At 38.2% G+C, this 24,990-nt stretch overlaps 1 protein-coding gene across 3 annotated transcripts in view; it reads left to right on the forward strand.

Moving 5' to 3' along the window:
* BEND6 (BEN domain containing 6) overlaps positions 1–24,990 on the forward strand; it is a 56,976-nt gene that overhangs the window by 10,855 nt on the left and 21,131 nt on the right. For 2 of the 3 annotated variants that reach the window (XM_045843491.1, XM_045843493.1), the window contains exons 2-3: positions 10,741–10,957; positions 17,490–17,667. In XM_045843491.1, the coding sequence (XP_045699447.1) occupies positions 10,838–10,957; positions 17,490–17,667 (298 nt within the window). In that variant the 5' untranslated portion in view covers positions 10,741–10,837. The remainder of the gene's footprint in view (positions 1–10,740; positions 10,958–17,489; positions 17,668–24,990) is intronic. The other variant, XM_045843492.1, reaches the window with a different exon arrangement.

Here is a 24,990-nt window from a genome sequence, read left to right on the forward strand (position 1 = left end):
AGGGGGAGAGAAACATTGATGTGGGAGAAAAACATCACTCAATTAGTTGTCTTTCAACTTGTCCAGCCAGGGACAGAACCTATAACTTAGGCATATGCCGTGACCAGGAATCAAACCCAAGAATCTTCTGTGTGTGGGACAACACTTCAACGAGCCAGGCCACACCAGTCAGGGCTATACTTACTTATGTTTCTAATTACCTATACATAGGAGGTAGAGAAATGCTAAAAAATGTGAATTGTAGCCAATCTTTTAAATGTTGCTTTAATGTGGTACAAAAGAATATCAGAGCAAGAAGGGAAAATTATTGGTAGTATGTGAGGGGGAAAACCAGTTAAGATGATTTATTAAGTAAATTATCTGAAGTGTGAGTCTCAGCACATTAATTATATTTAGACTTAATCTTTTGAAACTATAAAAGTACAAAATTAATGGAGACATTGGTAAATGGCAATGAGTTATTTCATTAATATATGATATTAATATAAGGTATAATGGGGTAAATATTTCAAAGAGAAATTAGCTTGTCCTTTCATGTTTAATTGTAAGATAAATTAATGTTTGAAAGTTAGACCAATCCTGATTTTTATGCATAGGGATTGATTGTTACATCAAAATTATTACATTTTGTGAATTTTTAAAATTGGTCTGAAACATTAATGATTTAGAATATGATTAGTTAAAGCAAAAAGCATGATGATCTCATCTTGCTCTCAGCTTTTAATGTGAATAGAATTTTCTACATTAATCCAAAAAAATGTGAAATAGGAGATATTTGCATGACTTACAGTTTTCCTAAAATAGAACTTTTAATCGATTCTTACTATTGTTTAGGCTTAACTCTGTATTTGTGTTTCTGATAAATGGGGAAAGGTGTGAATATCTTTTAATATTTACCATGTAACATCAGGGGGCTGGGAGAAAGGTAGTAACAAGGACTGGTGTTCACAAAAACTGGTGTTTCTTAAAAAAGATTTTGGAGGCTCTGCAACTGTAGGAAACCTTGTCCAGAGTCCCTCTAAGTGTTGCATATACTTTCTTGTGCAATGTTTCGGGTGGTCCCACACAGGGCTACAGGCTTTTCATAGGCAGTTGCTGGGACAGCTGGCATCAGGAAGCATGTGAAGATTATTTCCCATTTTTTCCCAGCCCCTGATTTCTGTGCTATTACCTCTCTGCCATAAAAGTCTTTTTCCTGGACGCATAATGAAGAAAGTAAGCCAGTCACACTGTCTAGTTACAAGCAGGACAGAGTCTGGGTCATTTAGTGTCTGGCTCTTATGCCAGGTCAGAAGCAACGGAGAGACTCTGGAGTGGATGATGAAGCTAACACGTGTGGCTAGTGTCTTAGTATGTTCAGGATACTATAACAAAAGGCCAGAGATGGGGTAGCTTGTAAATATCAGAAATTTTTCGCTCACAGTTCTGGAAGATGGAAATCCAAGTTCAGGGTTTAAGGTTCTAGTGAAGGCCCTCTTCCAAGCTGCAGACTGCTGCCTTCAAATGGTAGAAGGGTGGAAGGATTCTGGAGCCTCAGAGCACAAATCCCATTCAGGAGGTTTTTCCCGTCATGAGCTTAATCACCTCCCAAAGGCCCCATCACCTAAATACTACCACCTTTGAGAGGTGCAATTTCAACCCATGAGTCGGGATAGGCGGTCAGGGTGGGCGGTCAGGGTTGGGGGTGTGGTATGGGAAGACAGATTGAGACCATTGCAGCTGAGTGTAGGGAAACCATGAAGAATAGTGGTGTGCCTTGGGGTGGAAGTGTCACTAGCCCTAGACCAAAACGGAAAGGGAGCCAGGAAGATACATTCCCCTAACTCCCTGCCCTCCCTCCTTCTGAGCTCCTGCCTGGACACTCCACTGCTTAACCAAGCCAGAAAATGGGCAAAGAAACCCAGACAGGTTGACCTCCCAGATTAGGGAGCAGAGTAGAGATGACTGGAGAAGGGATCCAGAGGGGCAAAGAGAGGATCTCCAGCACTCATGTCTGAGCAGCACTCTAGTGCCAAGAAGAACTTGGTGAGCAAGTTAAGACCTCTGTCTATAGGGAAAGGGACTATAAGGCAGAGGGACTATAAGGGAAAGGGACTTAGGCACCGAGAGCCTTGTTAGGCACTTGGTCAAGTGGAGAAAGCAAAAACCCAGGTACTGGAATTGATAGAATCTGTTGCAAAGCTGACTTGACGATTAGTTTCTGAGTTATGGCTCTGGAGTCTTTCTTTAGCATGTTTATGGGTGAACAACTAGGAGTGGTTGCTTGGGTCCACTAGGAACCCCAGTTCCCTCATCTGTAAATTATGAATAATAATTTTTTCCTATGAGAATTAAACGAGTTACTACAGGTTAAATGCTTAGAACAGTACTTTACACATAGTAAGCACTCAGTAAAAATTAGCTATATTTTTATTCTCATTAAGTAAAGAAGTCAGGATTGGAAGGATCTGAGGATGTTGCATAGGGCAGTATAGGGACTATACTAAATGAATTTCTTTCCTAGATAACGGTTACATACGTGACAGTGCCTGATATCACTGCTTATTAGTTAAATTAGCTCCAGAAAAGTTACATCCACAAACTCTGGCCAGAGAAGAATGTTTTTTTCTTTCCCTTCCAATCATGGGAAGTTGAAAATGATTCAGGTCTATAGTCCCTCAAACACACTTAACATTTCTTAGGCTCTTGCATAGTCTCCCATCCAATCTAAGTAATGCAGTCATAGTTTGGCAGCCTTGTTGAACCATCCTAAAGTATATCGATTATCTTTTTAAACAGGATATTGGTGGAACAACTTAGAAATTAAAAATGTGTTTGACATCATTTGGTAATGAAGGGAATAAAAAGAATGAGTTGAATTGCTCCATAATGGACATCAGTAAAACCCAGTAACTTCTGTCCGGTGGTCAAGGACACTTTGAAAAGAAAGCCATCCAAGCACTTGTTTCAGGGTGCTGTCAGTACTGTCGAAGGCACCCAGTTATTTGGAGCCATTCTGATCTTGGTTTCTTATCCTCAAATATATATATTAAAAGTAATACTAGGGGTACACTCCTTCCCCATGTTCCCCTTGCTAGAGCTGGCCTGAAACTAGTATTCCATTTCACAGAGAACCTTAAAACTGCCACTGAATATTGAGAATGACATTGACCCTATTTTCCTGACACTTGGAACTCATTTAGAGGGGGGGTCCCAAGTTCATATTCTGAGCTGAGTATTGCAGGAGACCTTTTATGTCTATACATTCCAAAACTACTATGTATAGAAAGCAATCCAAAGCTCTTGAAAATTATGAAAGGGCACTTAAGTTTTATTGTATTGCTATACTTGACTTACAATTTTATTTAATTCATAATAGAAAATTTATATTTAATGCAAAGACAGAAGAGACAATGGAATTATATTGTTATATTCATTTGGTTTCCTCAAGTTTGGTGACTTTTATAGAATTTTAGAGGGAATTAATCACTTCATTGATTTACTAAAGTAAACCATGTGCATTAAGAATTTATATTTTTATTAACTTCATTTGCTTTTGTTAGTTACTAACTTTCCTTTCTCTTACTTCTTAGATATTGGTTTTTAAAATTTGGATGTTGCTTAGAGCATTATTTTTAAACAATGGGTTATAACCCATTAGTGAGTTGGGAAATCAGTTTAATGTGCTTTGAGCAGCACTTTTAAAAATGAAGTAAAATACAGTAGATATAATAGGAACTGAAAAAGTACATCATGTATAGTGAGGGTGAGTATGTTTCATGAAATTTTTTTAGGTTTATTGTGTGTGTGTGGACATGTATGCTTTGAATCAAAATGTAAAATGTATTTTTTTCTATGAGCTGTGCTCAAAAAGAGATTCAAAACTACTGTCTTTTGTTATTCATCCAACCACATATATTAGTTGTACTCATGGATGTGGTTATGTTTAAACTCACCCCTGCACCTAGGTAGGGAGTTAATGAAATGCTTTCTATTGGCAAAAAAAAAGGGGGGGGCATATTACTGCCTAGTGAATGTTTTACTATCAGGAACTAGTAGTGTTTAATAAATAACACATTATTAACATCCCCTTTGAATTTGCTAATTGGCAGGTAATATAAACATTGAATTATATGTTTATGAATGTTATAACAAAACACTGGCCTGGGATCTACTCAAAAGTAGTCATTCTAAAAGAGATCCAATATGTCCATTCTTTCTGGTCTTAAATGAGTTATTTTTGAAGAAACTTTATTTTTATTTTTTTAATTTTACTTATTTATTTATTTTAATTTTAATTGTTCAAATACAGTTTTCTGCCTTTTGTCAAGTAACTTGAGGGTTTGCTCTTTAACTAAATGGCATCAGCAGGAGAGAATATTAGTACATTAGGGATACTATAAAAACTCTGTTTTTGCAAACTGATCTTTTTCTCATTTTTTATTGTGGTAAAAACACATGACATAAAATTTAGCATCTTAACCATTTTTGAGTGTACAGTTCAGGGGCATAAAATGCATTCACACTGTTACACAGTCTTCACTACCATCTATCTCCAGAACTCTTCATCTTGCAAAACTGAAGCTCTGTACCCATTGAACAATAACTCCCCATTCTCTCCCCAACCCTGGGGTTCTCCTCAGTCCCAGAGAACCAGGAACTTGGAATCTGTCACCACCACTAAGTAATATTTAACAGGTCCCTATCAGTTAAATCTGGCGAGTTTCAGTTTTATAAAAAAAAAAAAACACAACAACTTGCTTTAGAATCTTGACAGGCTATCTATTGTGTCTTTTTAGTACTGTTCTTCATTTGATAGTAATAATGTGCCATGAAATAAGGGGAGTAAGAAGTTAAAGCAGCTGGCCTGCTCTCTAGGAAAAGAAATGAAGATAAAAGAAGAGAAAGGAGTGACACAGCTTCCACTTCTTTTAAATATAACTGATTTCTACCTCTGGTCAAGATGGCAGCATAGGTAACGATGGCTCACCTCCTCACACAATCACATGAAAATCACAACTAAGATTTAGAACAAACATCACTCAGAGCTGTCAGAAACTAAGTTAAATGGAAGTCTGACAACTATGGAATTAAAGAAACCACCTCCATCCAGTCTGGTAAGAGGGGCAGAGACGTGGTACAGGCTGGTCCCATACCCACATGTGGTGGATAAAATTCAGGAAGGATATCTCAGGAGTGAGGAGTCCCAGCCCCACACCAGGTCCTTCAGCCTAGGGTTCCAGTGCCAGGAAGATAAGTCCCCACAACTTCTGGCTGCAAAACCCAGCAGGAGTGAGTCAGTGGGAGAAATTTCTGAAGTCCCAAGCAATTCCCCTTAAACAACCCACATTTGGACTTATTCAGACTCACTCCCTCTGAGCTCCAGCACTGGAGTAGCAGCATGAAAAGACCAGTGGCACACAGGGAGGAAGTGAAGTGTCTGGCATCAAGGCAGGACAGCTTTCTCTCGGACAGAGAGGTGGGCAGAGGCCATCCTCCCTTTTCTAAGCCCTCCCCAAACAAAGCTACATAACCAGTACCATATCTAAGACTCCATCAACCTGGCTAACACAGATTGCTCCACCCTAGAGATCCCCTGATACTTCCTTCCACCCAACTTGTTGGCCTACCCAAGCTGTTAACAGAAACTTTTCCATATGAATGGATGGTTTGGGCTTCACAACTTCCTAAATCCTCTCAAACAAGCAACAGCCAGGCTCAGTGAGTCCCCAGCCCTGTACCTGTTGCTAAGTGACCCTAGGCTGAGCACTAGGAGCAGCAGCCTAGATCCACAGCTTGGCTTCGCCTGGTAATCTCCAAGCCAGCACAAGAAGGAGCCATCTCAGACTGCTTTACAGCCCATGCAGAATGGCCCCCAGGGCAGAACACAGGTGGTGACTGATCTTAGACTGCACTACCCAGGATACCCCAGAGCCTGCACTGGGTCAACAGCAACAGAGTCCCCTGCTGTCAATAGTTGAAACAACAAGTGAGATGTTCACTCTGACTCAGATTTACATATTTTCAAGTTCATATTTTTCAAGTTCAAATTACAGTTCCAGCATTGTCTTTCAGACTTCAATACACATGCAAAGGAAATTCCCATATTTCAAAATATAGGCATGCCTTGTTTTATTGCACTTCATTTTATTGTGCTTCACAGACATTATGTTTTTGACAAATTAAATGTTTGTGGCAACCCTGCATCAACCAAGTCTATCAGCATCATCTTCCCATCAACATTTGCTAGTTTCCTATCCCTGTGTCATTTTTTGGTAATTCTTGCAAGCAATATTCCAAATTTTCACTATTATAATTTATTATGGTGATTTGTGATCAGTGATCTTTGATGCTATTATCATAATTGTTTGGGGCCACCATGAACCATGCCTATATGACTGTGGACTTAATTTATAAAAGTTGTGCATGTTCTTACTGCTCCACTAACCAGCAGTTTCCCCATTTCTTTTCCTCTCTTTGGGCCTGTTCTCTGAGACACAACGATATTGAAATTAGGCCAGTTAATAACCCTACAATGGCCTCTAAGTGTTCACGTAAAGAGGCCATTGTAGGAAGAGTTGCACACCTCGCACTTTAAATGTTTAAGCTTAGTGAGGAAGACATGTCCAAAGCCAAGATATGCTGAAAGCTAAGCCTCTTGCACCAAACAATTAGTCAGATTGTGAATGCAAAGGGAAAGTTTTTGAAGGAAATTAAAGTGCTACTCAAGTGAACACACAAATCATACGAAAGTTAAACAACTTCATCACTGCTATGGAGAAAGTTTTAATGTCTGCATAGAAGATCCAAACCAGCCACAACATGGCCTTAAGCCAAAGCCTAATTCAGAACAAATAAATCCCTATCTTTAATTCTATGAAATCTGAGAGAGGTGAGGAAGCTGCAGAAGAAAAGTTTGAAGCTAGCAGAGGTTGGTTCCCAAGGTTTAGGGAAGAAGCCGTCTCCACAATGTGAAAGTGTGTGGTGAAGCAACAAGTGCTGACGTAGAGACTGCAGCACGTCATCCAGATGGTCTAGCTAAGATAATTAAAGAAGGTGACTACGTGGAATCTATTTTGAATGTAGATACAACAGCCTCATATTGGAAAAAGACACCATCTAGGACTCTCATAGCTAGAAAGAAGTCAATGCCTGGCATCAAAACTTATAAGACAGGCTAACTCTCACTAAGGCCTAATTCAGCTGTTGACTTGGAGCCTTGAAGCCAAGGCTCATTTACCGTTCTAAAATTCCTGGGGGCACTTAAGAATGATGCTAAATCTACCCTGCTGGTGCTCTATCAGCGGAACAACAAAGCCTGGATGACAGCACATCTGTTTACATCGTGTTTTACTGAATATTTTAAGCCCATTGTTGAGACCTAGTTACAGCTCATAAAAGAAAAAAAAAAGATTCCCTTCAAAATATCACCGCTCACTGACAAAGCACCCAAGAGTTCTGATGGAGAGGTACAGTGAGTCCATGTTGTGTTCATGCCTGCTCACACAGCATCCCTTCTGCAGCCCACACATGAAGGAGTAATTTCAACTTTCAAGGCTTTTTTCTTCAATTACAGTTTACATTCAACATTATTTTGGATCAGTTTCAGGTGTACAGCATAGTGGTTAGACAATACTATACTTTACAAAGTGTCCCCCCTCATATTTTCAGTACCACCTGACCGCATACATAGTTATTGCAATACCATTGACTATATTCCCTATGCTGCACTTTGCGTCCCCATGACTGTTCGGTAACTACCAATCTGTACTTCTCAGTCACTTCATCTCTGTTTGCCCAGACTCCCCATCAAGTCTTATTATTTTAAAAAATACATTCCATAAGGCTAGTTAGTGATTCTCCGATGGATCTGGGCAAAGTAAATGGAAAACCTTCTGGGAAGGATTTCCCATTCTAGATGGCATTAAGAACATTCATGATTCATAGAAAAAGGTCAAAATAGCAACATGACTTTGAGGGGTTCAAGACTTCAGTGGAGGAAGTAACTGCAGGTGTGGTGGAATGTGAGAGAGCTAGAGTTAGAAGTGGAGCCTGGAGATGGGACTGAATTGCTGCAATCTCATGACAAAACTTTACCCCATGAAGAGTTCCTTCTTAGGGATTAGCGAAGAAAGTGGTTTCTTGAGGTGGAATCTGCTTCTGGTGTAGGTGCTGTGAAGAGTGTCAAAATGAAAACAAAGGATTTAGAATGTTGTGTAAACTTAGCTGACAGAGCAGCAGCAGGGCTTGAGAGGACTGACTCCAATTTTGAAAGTTTTATTGTGGATAAAATGCTACCAAACAGCATTACATGCTACAGAGAAGTTGTTTGTGAAAGGAAGAATGAGACTTGGTGTCTTATTTTAAGAAATTGCCACAGCCACCCCAGCCTTCAGCAGCCACCACCCCCATCAGTCAGCAGCCATTGACACAGGGGCAAGACCTTCCACCAGCAAAAAAAAGTGTATGAATCGCTGAAGGCTCCAATGATGGTTAGCCTTTTTTTTTTTAGCAATACAGTATTTTTAAACTAATGTATGTACACTGCTATTTGGACATAATGCTATTGTGCACTTAATATACTGCAGTATACTGTAAACATAGCTATTATATGCACCAGAAAACAAAAAACCTCTGTGTGACTCACTGTACTGTGTATCCAGTGTGCTGTGGTGGTCTGGAATTACACCTGCAGTACCTTGGGGGTGTGCCAGACATTCACCGTGCAATCGAGGGGATTCCGTTAAGCTTTTAATTGGAGGTTTTGTAATGTAATGGCACACTAACTAGAAAATATTGAAAGAATTTCACAGAATTCTATAAGAGATGAATACATTCAATTAAAATTATAAGCTTATATTGGGAGGTATGGACTTCCCTGGTGATGGCTGTACAGTATTGTGAATATACTAAAAAAACACTATACATACACTTGAAATAGCTAAAATGGTGAATTTTATGCTATGTGAATTTTATCTCAATAGGAAAATTATAAGCCCATAGATTTATAGTGTATGGCAGTACCGATCAGTGTGTAAGACATTTCCAAAGAAGAAATACAGAAAAATGTCATTATAGGTCCGCATTAACAATGAGCATTTGCAATTGATATTGATGGTAGAAAACCACTTTGAACCCCAATTAAGCAAGATGTTATTTTTCAATTCCATTAGTAGACTTGTGTTACAAAACAAATTTTACTCAATTATTATTAGTATATACTCAGTTTTATAAATAAAAATGTGTGAAAATTTGTTCTTTCTTGCTATGTACCTACATAATATCCTTGATTTTGGCTCTTGGCTCACAAAGCCTAAAATATTTACTATCTGACCCTTTACAGAAAATATTTGTTGACCTTCTCTTGGGTAAATATACTAATGATATTTACTAAAAGTAGAATTTCCATTTATGGAATGCTCTTAATTGTTTATTCCTGATTTAGGATTGCTTAGAAAAAATTACCTAGAACCTATGGATTTATAAATTCCTAGACTCTGAGGTATAAAATGATGATGTGTCACAACTTAAACACTCCCCATGGTGTGAGGTGACCCCCAAACCTCATTTAGAGGCCTCACCTGTTACTCTAGACCACAGAGTTCCTATATGGTGTGAGAAGGAAGGACCTACAAGCCAGCACGGTCTAGAAGGAGTCTTAGGCCTCTCCTTGCTCTGCCTGTGCCTCTTGGTTGCTTGAATCTTTGAAATTACTAATAAAACTTGGTACTAGGTAAGATCTCTGATATTTGTGAATCAGTCCTATATGTTAGCTCAAATACTTTTTATGTATTTGAAAACCTAAAGTTACTTTTCAAAGAGTCATAATAAATAATTCTGGCAAAACCATCTTAAGTATTGTTTTATGCTTGGGGTAAAGAATAATGAATTTCCCGTATTTTCCAATATAGTTACATAATGTAATTTGGTAAGGAGCATATGTTACCTTCTCCTCAACAGTCCTCATATTTCTTGAGGTCCCTTTAATTTCAGTCCCTTCTGTATGTTTTATTATTTATAATTAAATATATTCTCATTAAAAGAAACCATTATATGCAAATAATAAGGATGCTAAGACCAAATGTCTTATACAGATGCTGCATCATCTGTAGCAAAAGTTAAATTTGCTCATTTCAACCTAATGCTACCTAGGAATTATCATCTGCTTTATCAGGTTTTGAAAAATGATTATCCCTTAAATTTTTTATAAAATGTGTTTTCTTTAAGATATTTCCCCCCATTGTTCATGGTAGAATTCTTAAGTTTATGCAAAGGAAAACTTTCCATCTCAAAACTTTCGAGTTTTCAGGGGAAAAAACAAACAAACTTCTGACTAATTCATTATCTACCTCAAAATATTTTGGTCCTAGTGAGATCTGCTATTATTGATGTCTTTTTCCTAAATATTTATAACTTCAGTCCTCTGTAATATTTTTGCATCAATTTATAACACCTCTACTTTGTTTTTTAGACTGCTCATAACTGATTACCAAGAAAAAACTTGTAAATGTGCAAAAATTTTAAAATATTTGATTTTATAAGTGACAACTCACTTTATATCACATGGAAATGACATCATGGTGATGGTGATGATGAATTTGAAAGATTTTAATCAAATTAAAATGTGTACTAAGTTGGTCAGTGGAAAAAAGAATGACAGGAAACATCTAGTATTAGTAGTTAACTTGAGGGGCTAGTGTCATTGTGAAACATACAGTTGTAAATATATTATGTATCATTCTCTTTGTTTTTGTTTTTAAGGGAGAACATTAACTTTTGGGCTACATCTGGAATAGCAGCATCTACATGGGCATTCTCTCCTACAATTTCAGAAAACTGTTGGTGACTTATTGATAAAATGCAGACGATCTTGCAAGGAGATGAAGTTACCAATACCCAAGCTCTTAGAAAAGGAAAAAGGAAAAGGACAGAGACCATGGATTCGGAGAATGCAAACAGCGACATGGATAAAGGACAGGTCGGTGTTCTGTCACTTTGATAGAATTTTATTGTCTAGCTCTACAACAATTCTACCATTCCTCTCATAACTTACTAGTACTCTCCCTTGTTCTATTAACTTATTCTTTCTTTTAATTTTTTTATTCAACCAGGGAATAAAATTGCATGTTCTCTTTTTAATGTTGAACAAGTTGAATTAGAAACATATTCAAAAGACATTTTACCTGCCTCCATTTAAGAATGGCCAACTATGCTATTGTTTAAACTTTCCTTGATATTCTGCAAAATTAAAGATCAGAAAATATTTTTTCCTTTCAAAATATACTGGAGAAATTGAAATACCTCTTCTTTAACATTTACTGTTTTCTTCTCTTTCTTTCTTTCTTTCTTTCTTTCTACTACATTTTGTAGCCAATCTTTATCACTGGTTTGGTCAGGGCATCTTTCCTACTTTTATTTATTCCTTGATCCCTTTTTGAGCTGAAGTCTCACTCCCATTCTCCTCCTATGGCTTTGAACAACCTATCAATGTATTTATTCTGTATCTTTTTGCCTGTCTTTTAGTTTGTCTACAGAGACATTTGCATATGTCTCTGTAATACATATAGTGTTTTATGTGCATGTATGCTTAATTTTTAAATTATTTACTATACATTCTCATGGATTAAAATATTTTTAGTCTTTCATGGATGGGTCTAGAGGCATTCAGAATGGTCCAGCATTTGACACACTGTATTAGGCTGTATCCTGTAATACAACCTCTAACAAAACTAGGCTGTCTGGAAAAATAGAATTATTTACCTTTATACCAAGAAGGCTGGGAAGCACCAGAATCCACCCCTGGAGTGTGCCCAGGCAAATTGGAAGGAAAGAGTGTATGCCCTGAGACCTAAAGTTCTCGGCAGATTGTCTAGAATGAGAGAGTGCGTCAGCAGTGCCTCTGGTGGCCCTGTGTGTACGAAATGTGTGCGGGGCCAGATCAAGTGGCTTTTTCTGATTAAAGGCACAAGCACAAAATCAGAGAGCTAAATTAAAAATAAAGTGTTTTGAGTAATAAAAAATTTTAAAAGATTTATGTAACATATATATTTTAAGGTAAACAGGGAAAAGTCTCCCTCCCGTCCCAGCCTCTCTATTCCAGATAACCCCCTTTATTGCTTTCTTGTTTTATCCTTTTGATGTTTCTTTGTTCAAATAAAGCCTACATGAATATAGATTTTCTTATCTACTCTTTTGCACAAAAAGTAACTTAGCAGATCTGCTGTTTTGTTCTTTGCTTTTGTTATTTAATATATTTTGAAGATCCTTCCACTAGTACATAAAGAGCTTTCTCTTTTTACAGCTCCATATTATTTCTCTGTGTTTATGTGCCATTCTTACCATTCTTTATTTAACTAGTCTCCTATGATAGATATGGTCTGTTCCCAATCTTTTTTTTTTTTACAAATCACATTTCACTATACAATCTTATGGATACATCATTTGGTACATCATTTAATAGTATGTTGTTTTTATGCACCTCAATCTCTTTCTGGTTTTTCAATTGGCACTGTTTTTAGCATCTGTCTATATAACTACCATATATCTGATCTACTATGTCTAACCACTACATATACTTATACTTTCCCCAATGATGAACACTTAGATAGCCTTCAGCATTTTGCTTCTATGAACAGACAAAATAAATATACTCACATATGTCTTTTTAAGAGACAGTATGAGAATTTTTCTGGATTAAATACATAGAAGGGTGATTTATGACTTATAAATTATATGTTTATTTGTAGTTCATTTGACTAGATACCATAATATTGCTTTCCAAAATATCTGCACTGGTCTACAATGCCAGCAGCAATACATGAGAGGTTCCTATATTTGTACTTCCCTACTGACACTTTGCATTTATAACCATCTTTCATATTTTTGGCAGTTAATGGGAAAAATTATATTTTGTCTCAATGTGCTGGTGCAGGTTTGGGGGACCCCTGGTTCCTTGAGGGGTAAAACAGTCACATGCTCTTACTGACTAGTATTGTGATTTCTGCAGCAATTTGTTTCTCTCAAAAACTTAATAGCACCTGACCAGTGTGGCTCAGTTGGTTGCGCGTTGACCTGCAAAACATGGCCAGTTTGACTCCAGGTCAGGGCCCATGCCCGGGTTGTGGGTTCAGTCCTGGACGCAGGGCATATGAAAGGCAACGGATGGATGTTTCTCTCTCACATGTTGATGTTTCTCTCCCTCTTTTTCTTCCTCCCTTCCCCTCTCTCTAAAGAAATAAATAAAATCTTTAGAAAACACCTAATAGCTTTCCAAACTATTTGTTCCAATTTGGATCCATCACAAGTAACTACAGCCACAGATCCTATTTGGTCGAAAGTAAGCCTGGAAACTCTCCTCTTTTCCCATGGCATCTGTTCTCAGCCTCTTTTCTCTCCGACTCATGCCAGGTACCGAAAGAGCATGTGAAACAAAAGGCTTGAAGGTCGCACACTGAATGTAATACTTCTCATTGGAAATGATCTCTGTCTAGCAGAGAACTTAAAGGGAAGTTCTTAAAAAAGCTTGAGATCACAGTCTTATCTACAGCTATTTAAACATAGAGGTAATTGGCTTTTTCCAAGCCTTGAAGATTTAACACTAGTAGACTCTCAGTTGATTTAGATGGCAGACTGCATTCTAAATACAGATGGAAGGAAAAAAATCTTTCATTTCTGCAAACTGGCCAGCACTGACAAGAAGTTGCTGATACACATAAACATTCTTTGTTCCAGACTCAGTAAGCCTTCCAAGGTATTCCAGGTGACAGTTTTACCAAATACGTCACCAAGGTCTAACAAGAATCAACAGCTTTTCGGCATGTCACACTTATGTTTTTTTGCCCATAAGATGACCTCTCTCAGGTTTGGGCTATCCTGCTTCTAGGTATCCAAGTCTGGACTAGTTATTATATGTGTTGCAAAGGCTGTAACAAAGACCCAAATATAACAGTGGCTTATATAAGATGGAAGTTTATTTCCTTTTCACATAACAGCAAGAGCAGCTCAAGGTTGGTATGGCAGCGCCACAATGCTAAGGATCCCTCTAATCTTGTTGATCTGCCTTTCTCAACACACAACCTCCATCTCTGGGGCTAAAGTGACTGCTGCAGCTCCCACAGCCATGGCTTTCTCTCTACCATCAGGGGAAAAGGGTGAATAAGACAGGGGAAGTCCTGCTCATTCCTTTTAAAGTCACAATGTGGTAGTGCTACACATTGCTTCTGCTCATATTTCATCACAGAAACTTAGTCACGTGGCTGCACTGAGCTGCACAGGAGTCTGGGAAATGTAACCTTTAGCTGACAGCTTCTGGCCCAGCTAAACACCTATTACTGAAGTAGAATGTGAGAGTAATACTTGGAAATAGCTAGCAGTCTCTCCCCTGTCCATTTTTCTATTGGGTTCTTATTCTTTTTTTGTTAGATTCCTTAGGCTAGCCTAGTGGGTTCCCATTCTGTTCTTACTGATTTGCACAAATATCTATGATAGAAATTAGTAAATACTTTGTGGTTTTAGATTTCACAAATATATTCTCCTGGTCTGATAATTTGTTTGTTAACTTTATGTCTTACATTGTTGCTTGCCAATAGATTAGCTTTTGCTTGATTTTTATTTCTTTCCTGTAGGTACTTGCTAAAAGTGGCAAGAACTAGACTATACATTCTCATTATTTTAATTACAGCAGGTCCTTGAATGATGTGGTTTCTTTTAGCATTGTTTCATTATAATGTTGATGAGATGCTATAGGAACTTAACTCTCATTTTTATCAATTAGCTTGTGGTAAAATTGGTTTTGTTGTATGTCATTTCACTTGAAGTTGCAGAACCTATTGACAGTGTTAAGTGAGGACTTACTGTGCTCTCCCTAGAACTATGGTCTCAGTAGACATACATGAGTTTTAAAAAATCCTTCATTTCTGTTTAATCATATCCATTTTTTTTCTTTAGGATTTATATATCTAGAGTCAGTACATTAGCCACTTACCCACATATGATAATAGTAATTTTCATTACCATTTTATATATACAGCAAGGTCTGTCTAGAGGATATCCAGCCATGTGACATAAAAAATAGAAAGATTTATTGAAGAAGATACAAAATACAAGAAATATCGTACATAGAATAATGACACCTCAGTCCCCTTCAAAGTGGGCACCTTGAGACCTCACACACTTCTCCCAATTGCCATCAGATGCCCTGCCTTACTTTCTTGAATCTCATCGATTGTCTGAAATCTCTACCTTTTCAAAGGTGACTTTAGTTTTGGGAAAAGCCAGAAGTCACTGGGTACCAAATCTGAGCTGTAGTGGGCCTGAGTCACGTGGGTGATTTGATGTTTCACAAAAAAACTCTGCATGAGGCATGATGCATGAACAGGTGTTTTGTCATGATGAATCTGCCAATCACCAGTTGCGCATAGCTGCGGCCTTCTGAATCATCAGAATAGTTTCTTCAGAGGAATGTTCAAGCTTAATGCAAAATTGGATGCAGATTCATTGTTCAACTTGCTCAGTCATTTTGAATGCAACGGCCACAAAGTACATATTTTCACTCAATGGCATCTACTGCCCCACTTACTAGTACAGTGAAGTTGTCGTTGTTCACATATATGCATTCCAGTCCACTCTGCTTGGCTGCAAGGTTACATAGTTGTTGTGTACACCATTTGCATTATGTTAACAATGGCTGGACTTTTTCTGGACAGACCTCATATAATATATGTCACCTACACAAGTATATATAATAATGAATATGTATACATATATATATATATACTTATATATTTATAAAATAAGGAGTGAGGGTAAATGCACACATTACAAATCATGCAAAAATGTAATTGCATTTCCTAAAATTGGTCTCATCTGGCTTTCAATTCTCCTTCCCAGCTTGATAAGGAAGAAAAGAAAGAAAAGCTTAAATTTGCCCATTCACAGTGAGTGACAAAATGCTCTAGTTTTTACAAGTTCCTTTGAACCATTAATACAATTTCAGTCACTTCAGGATTTAAGCCTCTGTGGATCCTAGATTCTTAGCCTTTCCCACTTTCTACATTTTTCTTCTGGGAAGTGATCCAAGCAAGTCTTTAGAAATCTACATAACCCAGCCTCTGGACAGGAATAGCTGGTTTTCCTCCAAGGTTCTAACTTTTCTGCCTGGTTCCTAGGTGTTCAATACTGTCACTGCTGAGTTACAAGCAGGCCTCCTAGGTTCTTTGGGGGTTCTGTTGGCACCTGCTACTGAAGTTTGTCATCCTGGAACCCACTGCCATGTTCTATATGGTTCTGGCACCCTGTGGCCTCTCTGTGTGCAAACTAAACTATTTCTGTTTCACCAGTTCCCCCCACCCCCTTACCTATTTCCTGACCAGGACACTGGGACCATTTGGACTCTCTAGCTGCTCTGCATGAGCTCTGAGAAATCTGGATGCTGTCTCAGGTCTGCTTGTCCAGACACCAGTTTCGGCCATTTCTCATCTACAGCTCAGAGAGGTGCTGTGTTTGCTATGATGTTATGCTGAACATGGAACCTCTTTAGGGGGTTTATAATGGACCAAGAAGCAAGGAGCCAGCCCTGCTGCTCTAGAATTGCCCCTTATTTATCTGGATGTTTATATCATATATCCCTACCCCTATAATCTGTCTTCCTTCTCCCCAAAGGGCAGTGGCAGGAAGATCAAACACAACTGAATCTGATGTCCTGACACTCCAGTTCTTGATTTCCTGGGCTCCTCCCCCCAGCACTGGGATGTCTTTTCCCTTCCTGTGCAGCAGGAACTTTATTCATGCCTTTACCTCTTCTACTATAAAGCATATTTTTTAAAAAACTTTATACTCCAAGAGTAGGTTTGGATCTTTATCAGTTCCACTCTATGCTCCACTTTTTCAGGTTCAGATATATATAAATGACAGCTTGTTAATTGGTAATTGGTAATCCAGTTTCTTTTCTGTTTCGATGTTACCTGGGTTTTACGACACAAGTGCATGTGTGCTCAGACTATTGTCTTGCTATTGACCTTCAGAACTATTTTAAAACTCAAAGGCCAACATGAATGGTTTTTTCTAAGTGAATCTTGTCTCTCCTATTTCTGATACAGTAAACCCAGATGTGTCTTCATGGCAACAGAGAGGGTGTGAATGAGAAGTAGGGGAGAAATGAAGAATGGGGATGAGTTACAAAGATTTGAATGGTAGAATCTTGTTGATTCTACTCTGTTACACTATTTTTCTACTTTATATTTCTCACTGAGGGTAGGCAGAAAGTCAGAATCCTGATTTCTGATGTTCACAATACATGTGCATAAAACGTTGATGTTCTTCCCTTCTTCTGAGTTTCCTGGACCGTGGAAGACAAAGCCAGAGCCAGATCATTAGTTAGAGCCCATCTCCTCTCTTGGACAGGAAGTGCCTGGGGGAGCAGGAATGTGTAGGTCCCTTCAGCATGCAGGATGTAGGATGAGCCACTGACATCACTTAGAAGCTTCCTTTATCATATCTGCCTTGTATTTTAGAGAGACCCATTTTCGGGAAATGCCTTTCTGCCTGGCGAGAGCTCCAGTGAGGATGAAGAGCCTTTAGAAGAATTGTCAAAGGAGGAATTGTGCACGAAAATAAAAAGTCTGAAACAAAAACTAACAAACATCCGGAAAGAAAACAGCCGACTTCGACAGTCTTTGGTTACGCTTCAAGGTAAACTTTGAGAAAATTGACATCTCTACATGAAAGGGAAAGTACATTATGAGTGGAAAATACTGCAAATAAGCTATCAAGAGTGAAAAAGAAAATCAAGACCTCAGAGGGGAAAAAATCACATTTTAAGAAAATCTGTGATTACATAATTTAATATGGAAGCACTTATTGAAGCTGCAAGTTTATTGCGTAGAAAGTTTTTAATTATTCCTACAAATACCATATATTGTGTTCATTTAACAATGTTCAACAGACATTTATTGAGCATTTAATATATACACCACTCACTGGTAGGCCTTGGAGAGAAAAGATTAGTAAAACAAAACAAATGTGTTAAGGTGTTCATGATATACTTGTCTCAATCCCCTTTGCTGAGGAAAACACTGGAAAATGGGGCCTGTTCTCACCCATTGTAGCAGCAATTTTCAACCTTTTTCACCTCATGGCACACATAAACTAATTACTAAACTTCTGAAGCACAATAAAAAATATATTTTTTGCCTATCTGACAAAAAATAGGTATAATTTTGACTCATTCACACCAACCACTATTGTTGTGTTGGTTGTTGTCATTTTTTTTTTACTGACAATCTAAGGGGAAAGAGGCCTGTGCCCCTGACTAAATAGTCAGTAATTGCATGTTTTAAACATTCTTGTGGCACGCCAATGTACTACTTGCAATCGGTTGAAAATTGCTACATTATAGAACTACTAGAATTAAAGAGTCCATATATTAAATGGCAACTTTGGAGTTGGAGGATTGGTTTGGAAAAATAATCACATTAATTGAAGATTTATTAAGGAGAAAGATCAGCATAAGCGAATTAAAAACCACTTGGCACAATGCCTTTCAGTAGGATCCTCTGTTGTGTTTAAGTGTTTATTTTTCAAAAATTACATTTTCCATTTGTAGTTTAGCACCATGCACTTTGTTATACAGCTGAATAGTTGGCAATTATATCCTATGGTGGGCAGCATGCTGTTGTAAACAGTAAATAGTCAGAACGTTTTGAAATAAATCTCTCTGGCTACTGTGTACAGAGTGAGTACAAATGACAGAAGAAAGAAAGTGGGAAGGAACTTGCACTGTATCACAGTCACCCAGACTAACATGATGGCAGCCTAGCTGGGGACGATGGTGCTGGAAATAAACAAGACAGTTCTATATTTGTAGAGGCAGAAATGGTGAGACAGAACATGGTGATTAGTGAGAGTGATAGAGTAATGGTCACCTGATTTCCTCAGAATATTTATTAAAATAAAGCCTTCATAGTTTTAATTAGAAACAGCCACACATGAATGGTTATACAATGTGTATAACAAGCCATTATCTCTACTTTTTCAACTGGAAATATTGCATTTTTATAACAGATGGCTTTCCCTGGTGAGGATTTTGTGATTAAAAAAAAACAAAAACCCATCTCTGACTGGTGTGGCTCAGTGAATTGAGCACCAGCCTGTGAAGTGAAAAGTCACTGGTTCAAATCCTGGTCAGGGCACATGTCTGTGTTGTGGGTCAGATCCCCAGTTGGGGGCATGCAAGAGGCAGCGTTTCTCTCCCTCTCTTTCTCCCTCCTTTCCCATCTCTTTAAAAATAAATGAATAAAATCTTTAAAAACAATACATACTTCTCATGTTCATATAACCTATTAATTTGTTCTAAAACTTAGAGTAAGATAAAAAAAGCTTTATAAACATAAAGTTAATAAAAACTGCTAGTGAAAAGTATTGATTTTGGAGTTACAGACCTTGCTTTGAACCCTAGCTCTGCTTACCAACTATACAACTTTGGCCATGTCACTTTGTGTCCCCTCAGACCCAGCTTCCATTTCCTCATCTGTAAAATAAGGGGTAATTTATCTTCTTGTTGTTATAAGGATTAAATGAGATAATTGAAAGAAATCCCCAGTGTACAGTGCATGATCGGTGCTCACTAATGGTGTAATTAGAGCTTGATATATAAACACCACCCAAAAAATTATAGGCCAACTTTTGTTATAAATATAGATGAGAAAATTCAAATCAAAGAGTAGCAAATCAGTCTCAACAGTGTGAAAAGATTCACTTATTATGACCACCTTCTCCTCTCTCCCACACTCCAGGATTGCCATTTCATTTTGTCCACGCCTGCCAACTTCCCACAGCTCTTCTCTTATTCTCTCTCTCACTTTATGGCTTTGCTTCCTACTCCAGTGAGAAAGGGGAGGATATGAAGAGACTCTCATCTCTCATCGGTTGGGCCTGTAGCTCCACTTTCTCTCCTGTCACTCATGAATGACCTACTCCCTTATCCAGCCAAAGGCAGCACCTCCATCTCTGCATCCGTTCCCATCCTCTTTCACCTAATCAAGGATATGGCTCCAGAGTTTCTCCTTGCTCTCTCCTGCATGATCAAGTTTTCCTTCTCTAATGAATAATCCTCATTGACATCAGACATACTATTACATCTCCCATAAAAAAGAAAAACTCTTTTTCAGGCCATTTGATTCTCTGCCTGCTTTCTGCCCTATTTCTGTCCTTTCCTTTAAAGGAAAACTCCTTAAATGACTTGATTCTACACATTGTGTTCGTTTTCCCCTTTTACTCTCTCTGGGTCCCACTTCAGTTAGATCCTTATCATTCCATTGTAATTTCTTTTCTTATGATCACCACCGAGCACCTCCATGTATTAGTTTGCAATGGCTGCAGTGACAAAGCGCTATACACTGGGCTTAAACAATAGAACTTTCTGAGCTTAAACAATAGAAATTTCTTTATTTTTCTATCAGTTTTGAAGGACAGAGTTTGAAATCAAGATGCCAGCCGGGCCATGCTCCCTCGAAAGGCACTGCAGAAATATCTATTCAGGCCTCTCTCCAACTCCCGGTCTCTCTGTGACTTGAGGCAGCATAATGCCAGTCTTCTCATGGTGCTGTCCCTGTGCACTTGTCTCTCTGCATCCTCACTTACCCCTTTTGATAAGGGCACCGCTTGTATCAGATTAGGACCCACTCTAAGGACCTCACTTTAGCTTTGTTACATCTGTAAAGACTCTGTCTCCAAATAAGGTCACAATCTGAGGTACTGGGGTTAGGACTCCAACCCATCTTTTGGGTGGGACACAATTCAACCCATAGCATTCCATACTGCTAATCCCAAAGGTCGTTTCTCAATGGCCATCTGAAGTGCCCCGTTACCAGCATTTGATATATTTGGCCACCTCTCCTTTCTTGAAAAGGTTTCTTTATTTGGTTTCTAAGACATTACATTCATCAGTTTTCTTTCTGTACTGCTGATCTTTCCATCTCAGTCTATTTGGCTGATTCCTTGTGCCATCTTACCCTCCAAATATTTGATGAAGTCCAAGCCCCCCTTTCTCCTTTGTATCTGCATTCACTCCATAGGTGATCCTGTCCAACCATATGGTGTTAAAATGCACCCATAAGCTCCAATTCCCAGCTTCCTGTCTCCAGCCTGGACTTCTCCCTTTACCTTTAGGTTCATTGTCCAACTGCTCACTTGACATGACTCGTCGTCATCCCATACTTACACGTCCCAAGTCACCTTCCTGTCCTTCTCCCTCAACTTGTTTCTCTCATTCTTCATCTTGCTTGGTGCTAATTATATTATTCCAGTTTCTCAAGCCAAAAACCATGGTGCTATTTTGTATTTCTATATTTCGTTTATACCTTACACTCAGTCCATCGGTGAATCCTACTGGCTTTACATTCAAAACATTTCTGGAATACAGTCCTTTCAACCACCCTGACTACTGCCCCTCTGGTCCAAGCCACCACTGTCTCTAGATTATTATGGCAACTTCTTAGCTGGTGTCACTACTTCTGCTCTTGCTCCTCTGTTGTCTGTTCTCAACATAGCAGCAAGAATGATCCTACTCAACATCAATCAGTTCATGTCACTCCTCTCTTCAGACCCCTTTAGTGCATTTTCATCTCACTCAACATAAAAATAGGAGTTATTTTTAAGATCTTTGAATCCTTGAATCATCTGGCCACCTCCTTTCACTTACCTCTTTGGCCTTATTGTCTGCCACTCTCTCCCCTTTTCTCAGTAATCCAGCCACACTTGCTTTTCCTTGACAACATCAGACATAATCTGACTTCAGTGTCTTTGTAGTGGCCATTCCCTTGGCCTGGAATGTTGTTTTCCCAGGTGTCCAAGTGGTTTGTACTCTTATTTTACTTCAACTCTTCACTCTAAATTCATCTTTTCCCTGACCTCCTCCCTCCATCTAAAATTTCAGCCTCTTCCCTCTCATTGTTTTGTAGCCCCGTCCCCTGCTTCATTTCCTCTCTGGCACTTACAACTCTGCATAATCTATTACGTATTTAATACTGTCTGCCCTCTTTATACATACACACTACAATGTACCACTAGAAACTAAGTAGTAAAGTTTTCTATTGGCTGGACTTCAGACAACAGGAAAAGTCAGGAACTGCCAGCTGCTGCTGTAGCATTCGTGCATGCATGCATGCATTCATTCTATAGATATGTATGAAGTCCCACTGTATGTCAGACACTGCTCTAAGTACGGAGGAGAATCCGGTAAACAAAACCAAGATTCTTGCTCTCACTGAACTTACATTCTAGTGGGGTAGAACACTCAAAATATGAAAAAAAAATTAATTAAGTAAATTACATAAAATATTAGCTAGTGATAAGTGCTATGAAAAAACACAGGGGAAGGAAAGAAGAATTGAGATTTGAGAGAGAAGGAGTATTTTATGAATTTAAATGACATAGCCTTAGTAGGCCACTTTGTGAAGCCACAGTTGGGAACTAGGAAGGTACCAGGAAGTTGAAATTTCATGGATAATCCAAATAAGAAAGAGGTCTGAGAGAAGAGTGCAGGGAGTGGTTATTTATCTCTTACTTAGTAATGTTCCTAATAATTCTTTGAACTAAGGATTAGGACAGCTCTCAATTTTTTGAAGCGTAATAACTAAGAAAAGTAGCAGAATATATATGCCTGTCTAGAGATTCAGAATGACAAATCTGTGTGTGTTAAACATTTGAAACATTACCTTGTGGTCCACAACTGATCCTCAGAATAAGATATAAAAGGAAAACAGTTACATACCTATTTATAGAAGGGTTTTAAATTGTCATTATTTATAGAAAATGAACATATACCCAGGAAAAACAAAGCATCAACAAAAAAACTCAACTTTGTGACTAATGAGATTTCAGTAAAGAATCAAAAGCCTGCCCCAACTGGTGTGGCTCAGTGGGTTGGGCGTCACCACACAAACTGAGAAAGCAGGCCAGGTCCCCAGTTGGGGACAACCACTCAATGTGTCTCTCCCTCTGTTTCTCCCTCTCTTCCCTTCTCTCTAAAAATAAATAAATAAAATCTTTTTTTAAACAAGGAATAAAAAACCAATTACATTTTTCCCCAGGTCGTGTAATGTATTGTTGGATGCGGTTTGCCAGTACCCAGGTCGTTTAAAAATAACAGAACACTCATATTAAATATGTGTGAATCTCCCTTTTTCTTGAATCCCCACCAAAAATAAACTTAAAATAGATAAAAGCACAACAAGAACAATCAAGAGAAGACCACAGTGGATAAAAGAGGCCAATAAAATTCTAGAAGCTGAAAAGCAGATTGATGAATAGTGACTGACTAAATCTAGAGAAATCTAAAAACTCAATGTCCGTGATGGGGGTGGGGAGAAGATAGAGGCCAAGAAATTAAAAAGAAATAAGCCAAATCACTCAACACAGCTGCGGAAGGTTTAGGGATTGTGCTATGAAAAGGGTTACAATAGTGCTGAAAGTGTGAAAACTGGAGGAGTCTCTGTAAAACCTATGTAAAGACACTTTGGACCACAAAGTTACACATTCTTCCCATGGAGCCTGCGAATACCCCTCTTCACCACAGCCGAAGACAGGCTTTTTTTCTCAGGAGAGGTTGACCCAGAGCTAGACCTGGTTGACCCAGGTCTTAAGGAAACTGGGCACAGCAGAGGAAAAAGGTGTGATTATATGATGAAATCCTGTAACGTGGAACACAAAGACAAGAACAAACAAAGAGAAAAATAAGGTCAAAGGACAGAAAATTCAGGGAGCAGAAGAAATTCCCATGAAGCAAGAACAGGGTAGTTTAAGAAGGGAAAATTAAAGAACAAGGCAAAAGGAGAAACCTAGAAATTCCATGAAATGTCTGGAAGTTAAATCTAAAAAAAAATATTGTAGATGTTGGAGCAAGAAGACAAAGGAAAGTAAAACAGAAAAGATTTGGGAAAACAGTGAATTAGTCCAGGAGGTAGAAACTCCAAAGACGAGAGGTCCTAAAAGAGAGAGAGAAGAAGAAGAAGCAGAAGCAGAAGCAGCAGCAGCTATGTTTAAAATTTAACAATAAATTTCTGGAACTGAAGAACACAAATTTCTGAATTAAGAGATACCACAAAAAGCAAAAAGTCTTGTCCAAAGCATAATATTGTGAAATGTCAGAACACCAGAAATAAAGGGGAGATTGAAAAGCTTTCAGAGACAAGTATGTCACATGCTTAGAATTTGAACCAGAATGACATTGGACTTCCCACAAGCAACACTGGAAGCTCCAGCGTAATTAAGCAATGCCTTCAAAATTCTGAAGAGAAATGATTTAAACCTAGATTTCTATACCCAGTGACATTATCAACCTAGTGTGAGGGTAAAGCAATATTCTCACACTTACAACCTCTCAATATGTACTTCCCATGCTTTCTTTTTCAAAAGCTAAGGAGGACATCTCCTCCAAAATGAGAGAGTGAACAGAGGAAAACATAGCATCCAGAAAACAAGTGGTTGAATTCAGGGGAATGACCAGGAGAAGCCACAAAATGATAGTGAAGGGAAGCTCCAGGATGACAGGCAGCTGAAAAGGAGCTAGTCCAAACTATGGAGAGGTCTGGAAGGTCCCTGCAGAGATATCTTCAAGAAAAATATGAAATAGATAAATAACCCAATGTACCAAAACATACGGAAAGGAATCTTACACCTTTGGTAGGAGGTGTAGAGATACGTAAGAGAAAAAAAATTTAAAAAGCAAACTAAAAAATGAGATTATTGTTAAGTCTAGGGGGAAAAATCTTGTTTTAAAGGAAAGGTATTGTGAATAATATTTACATCACTAAAATAATGGAAGCACAATGTTTATTAAACTAACAGTTGTGTAACCACTATACTAGGATGATGGAAAAGGTGAACATTGTGCATATATTTTCAAGTGAGTAGTGTGTGTGTGTGTAGAAATTGAAAGGAGCTGCACTGTTATATTACATAGCTGCAAGTCAATAAATGTGCAAATCTGAAAAATCAATAAATAGTTGTGTATGT

This window comes from Phyllostomus hastatus, unplaced genomic scaffold, assembly GCF_019186645.2.
Source record: "Phyllostomus hastatus isolate PE091 unplaced genomic scaffold, TTU_PhHast_1.1 phas_contig_40, whole genome shotgun sequence".
NCBI classification, from domain to species: domain Eukaryota; kingdom Metazoa; phylum Chordata; class Mammalia; order Chiroptera; family Phyllostomidae; genus Phyllostomus; species Phyllostomus hastatus.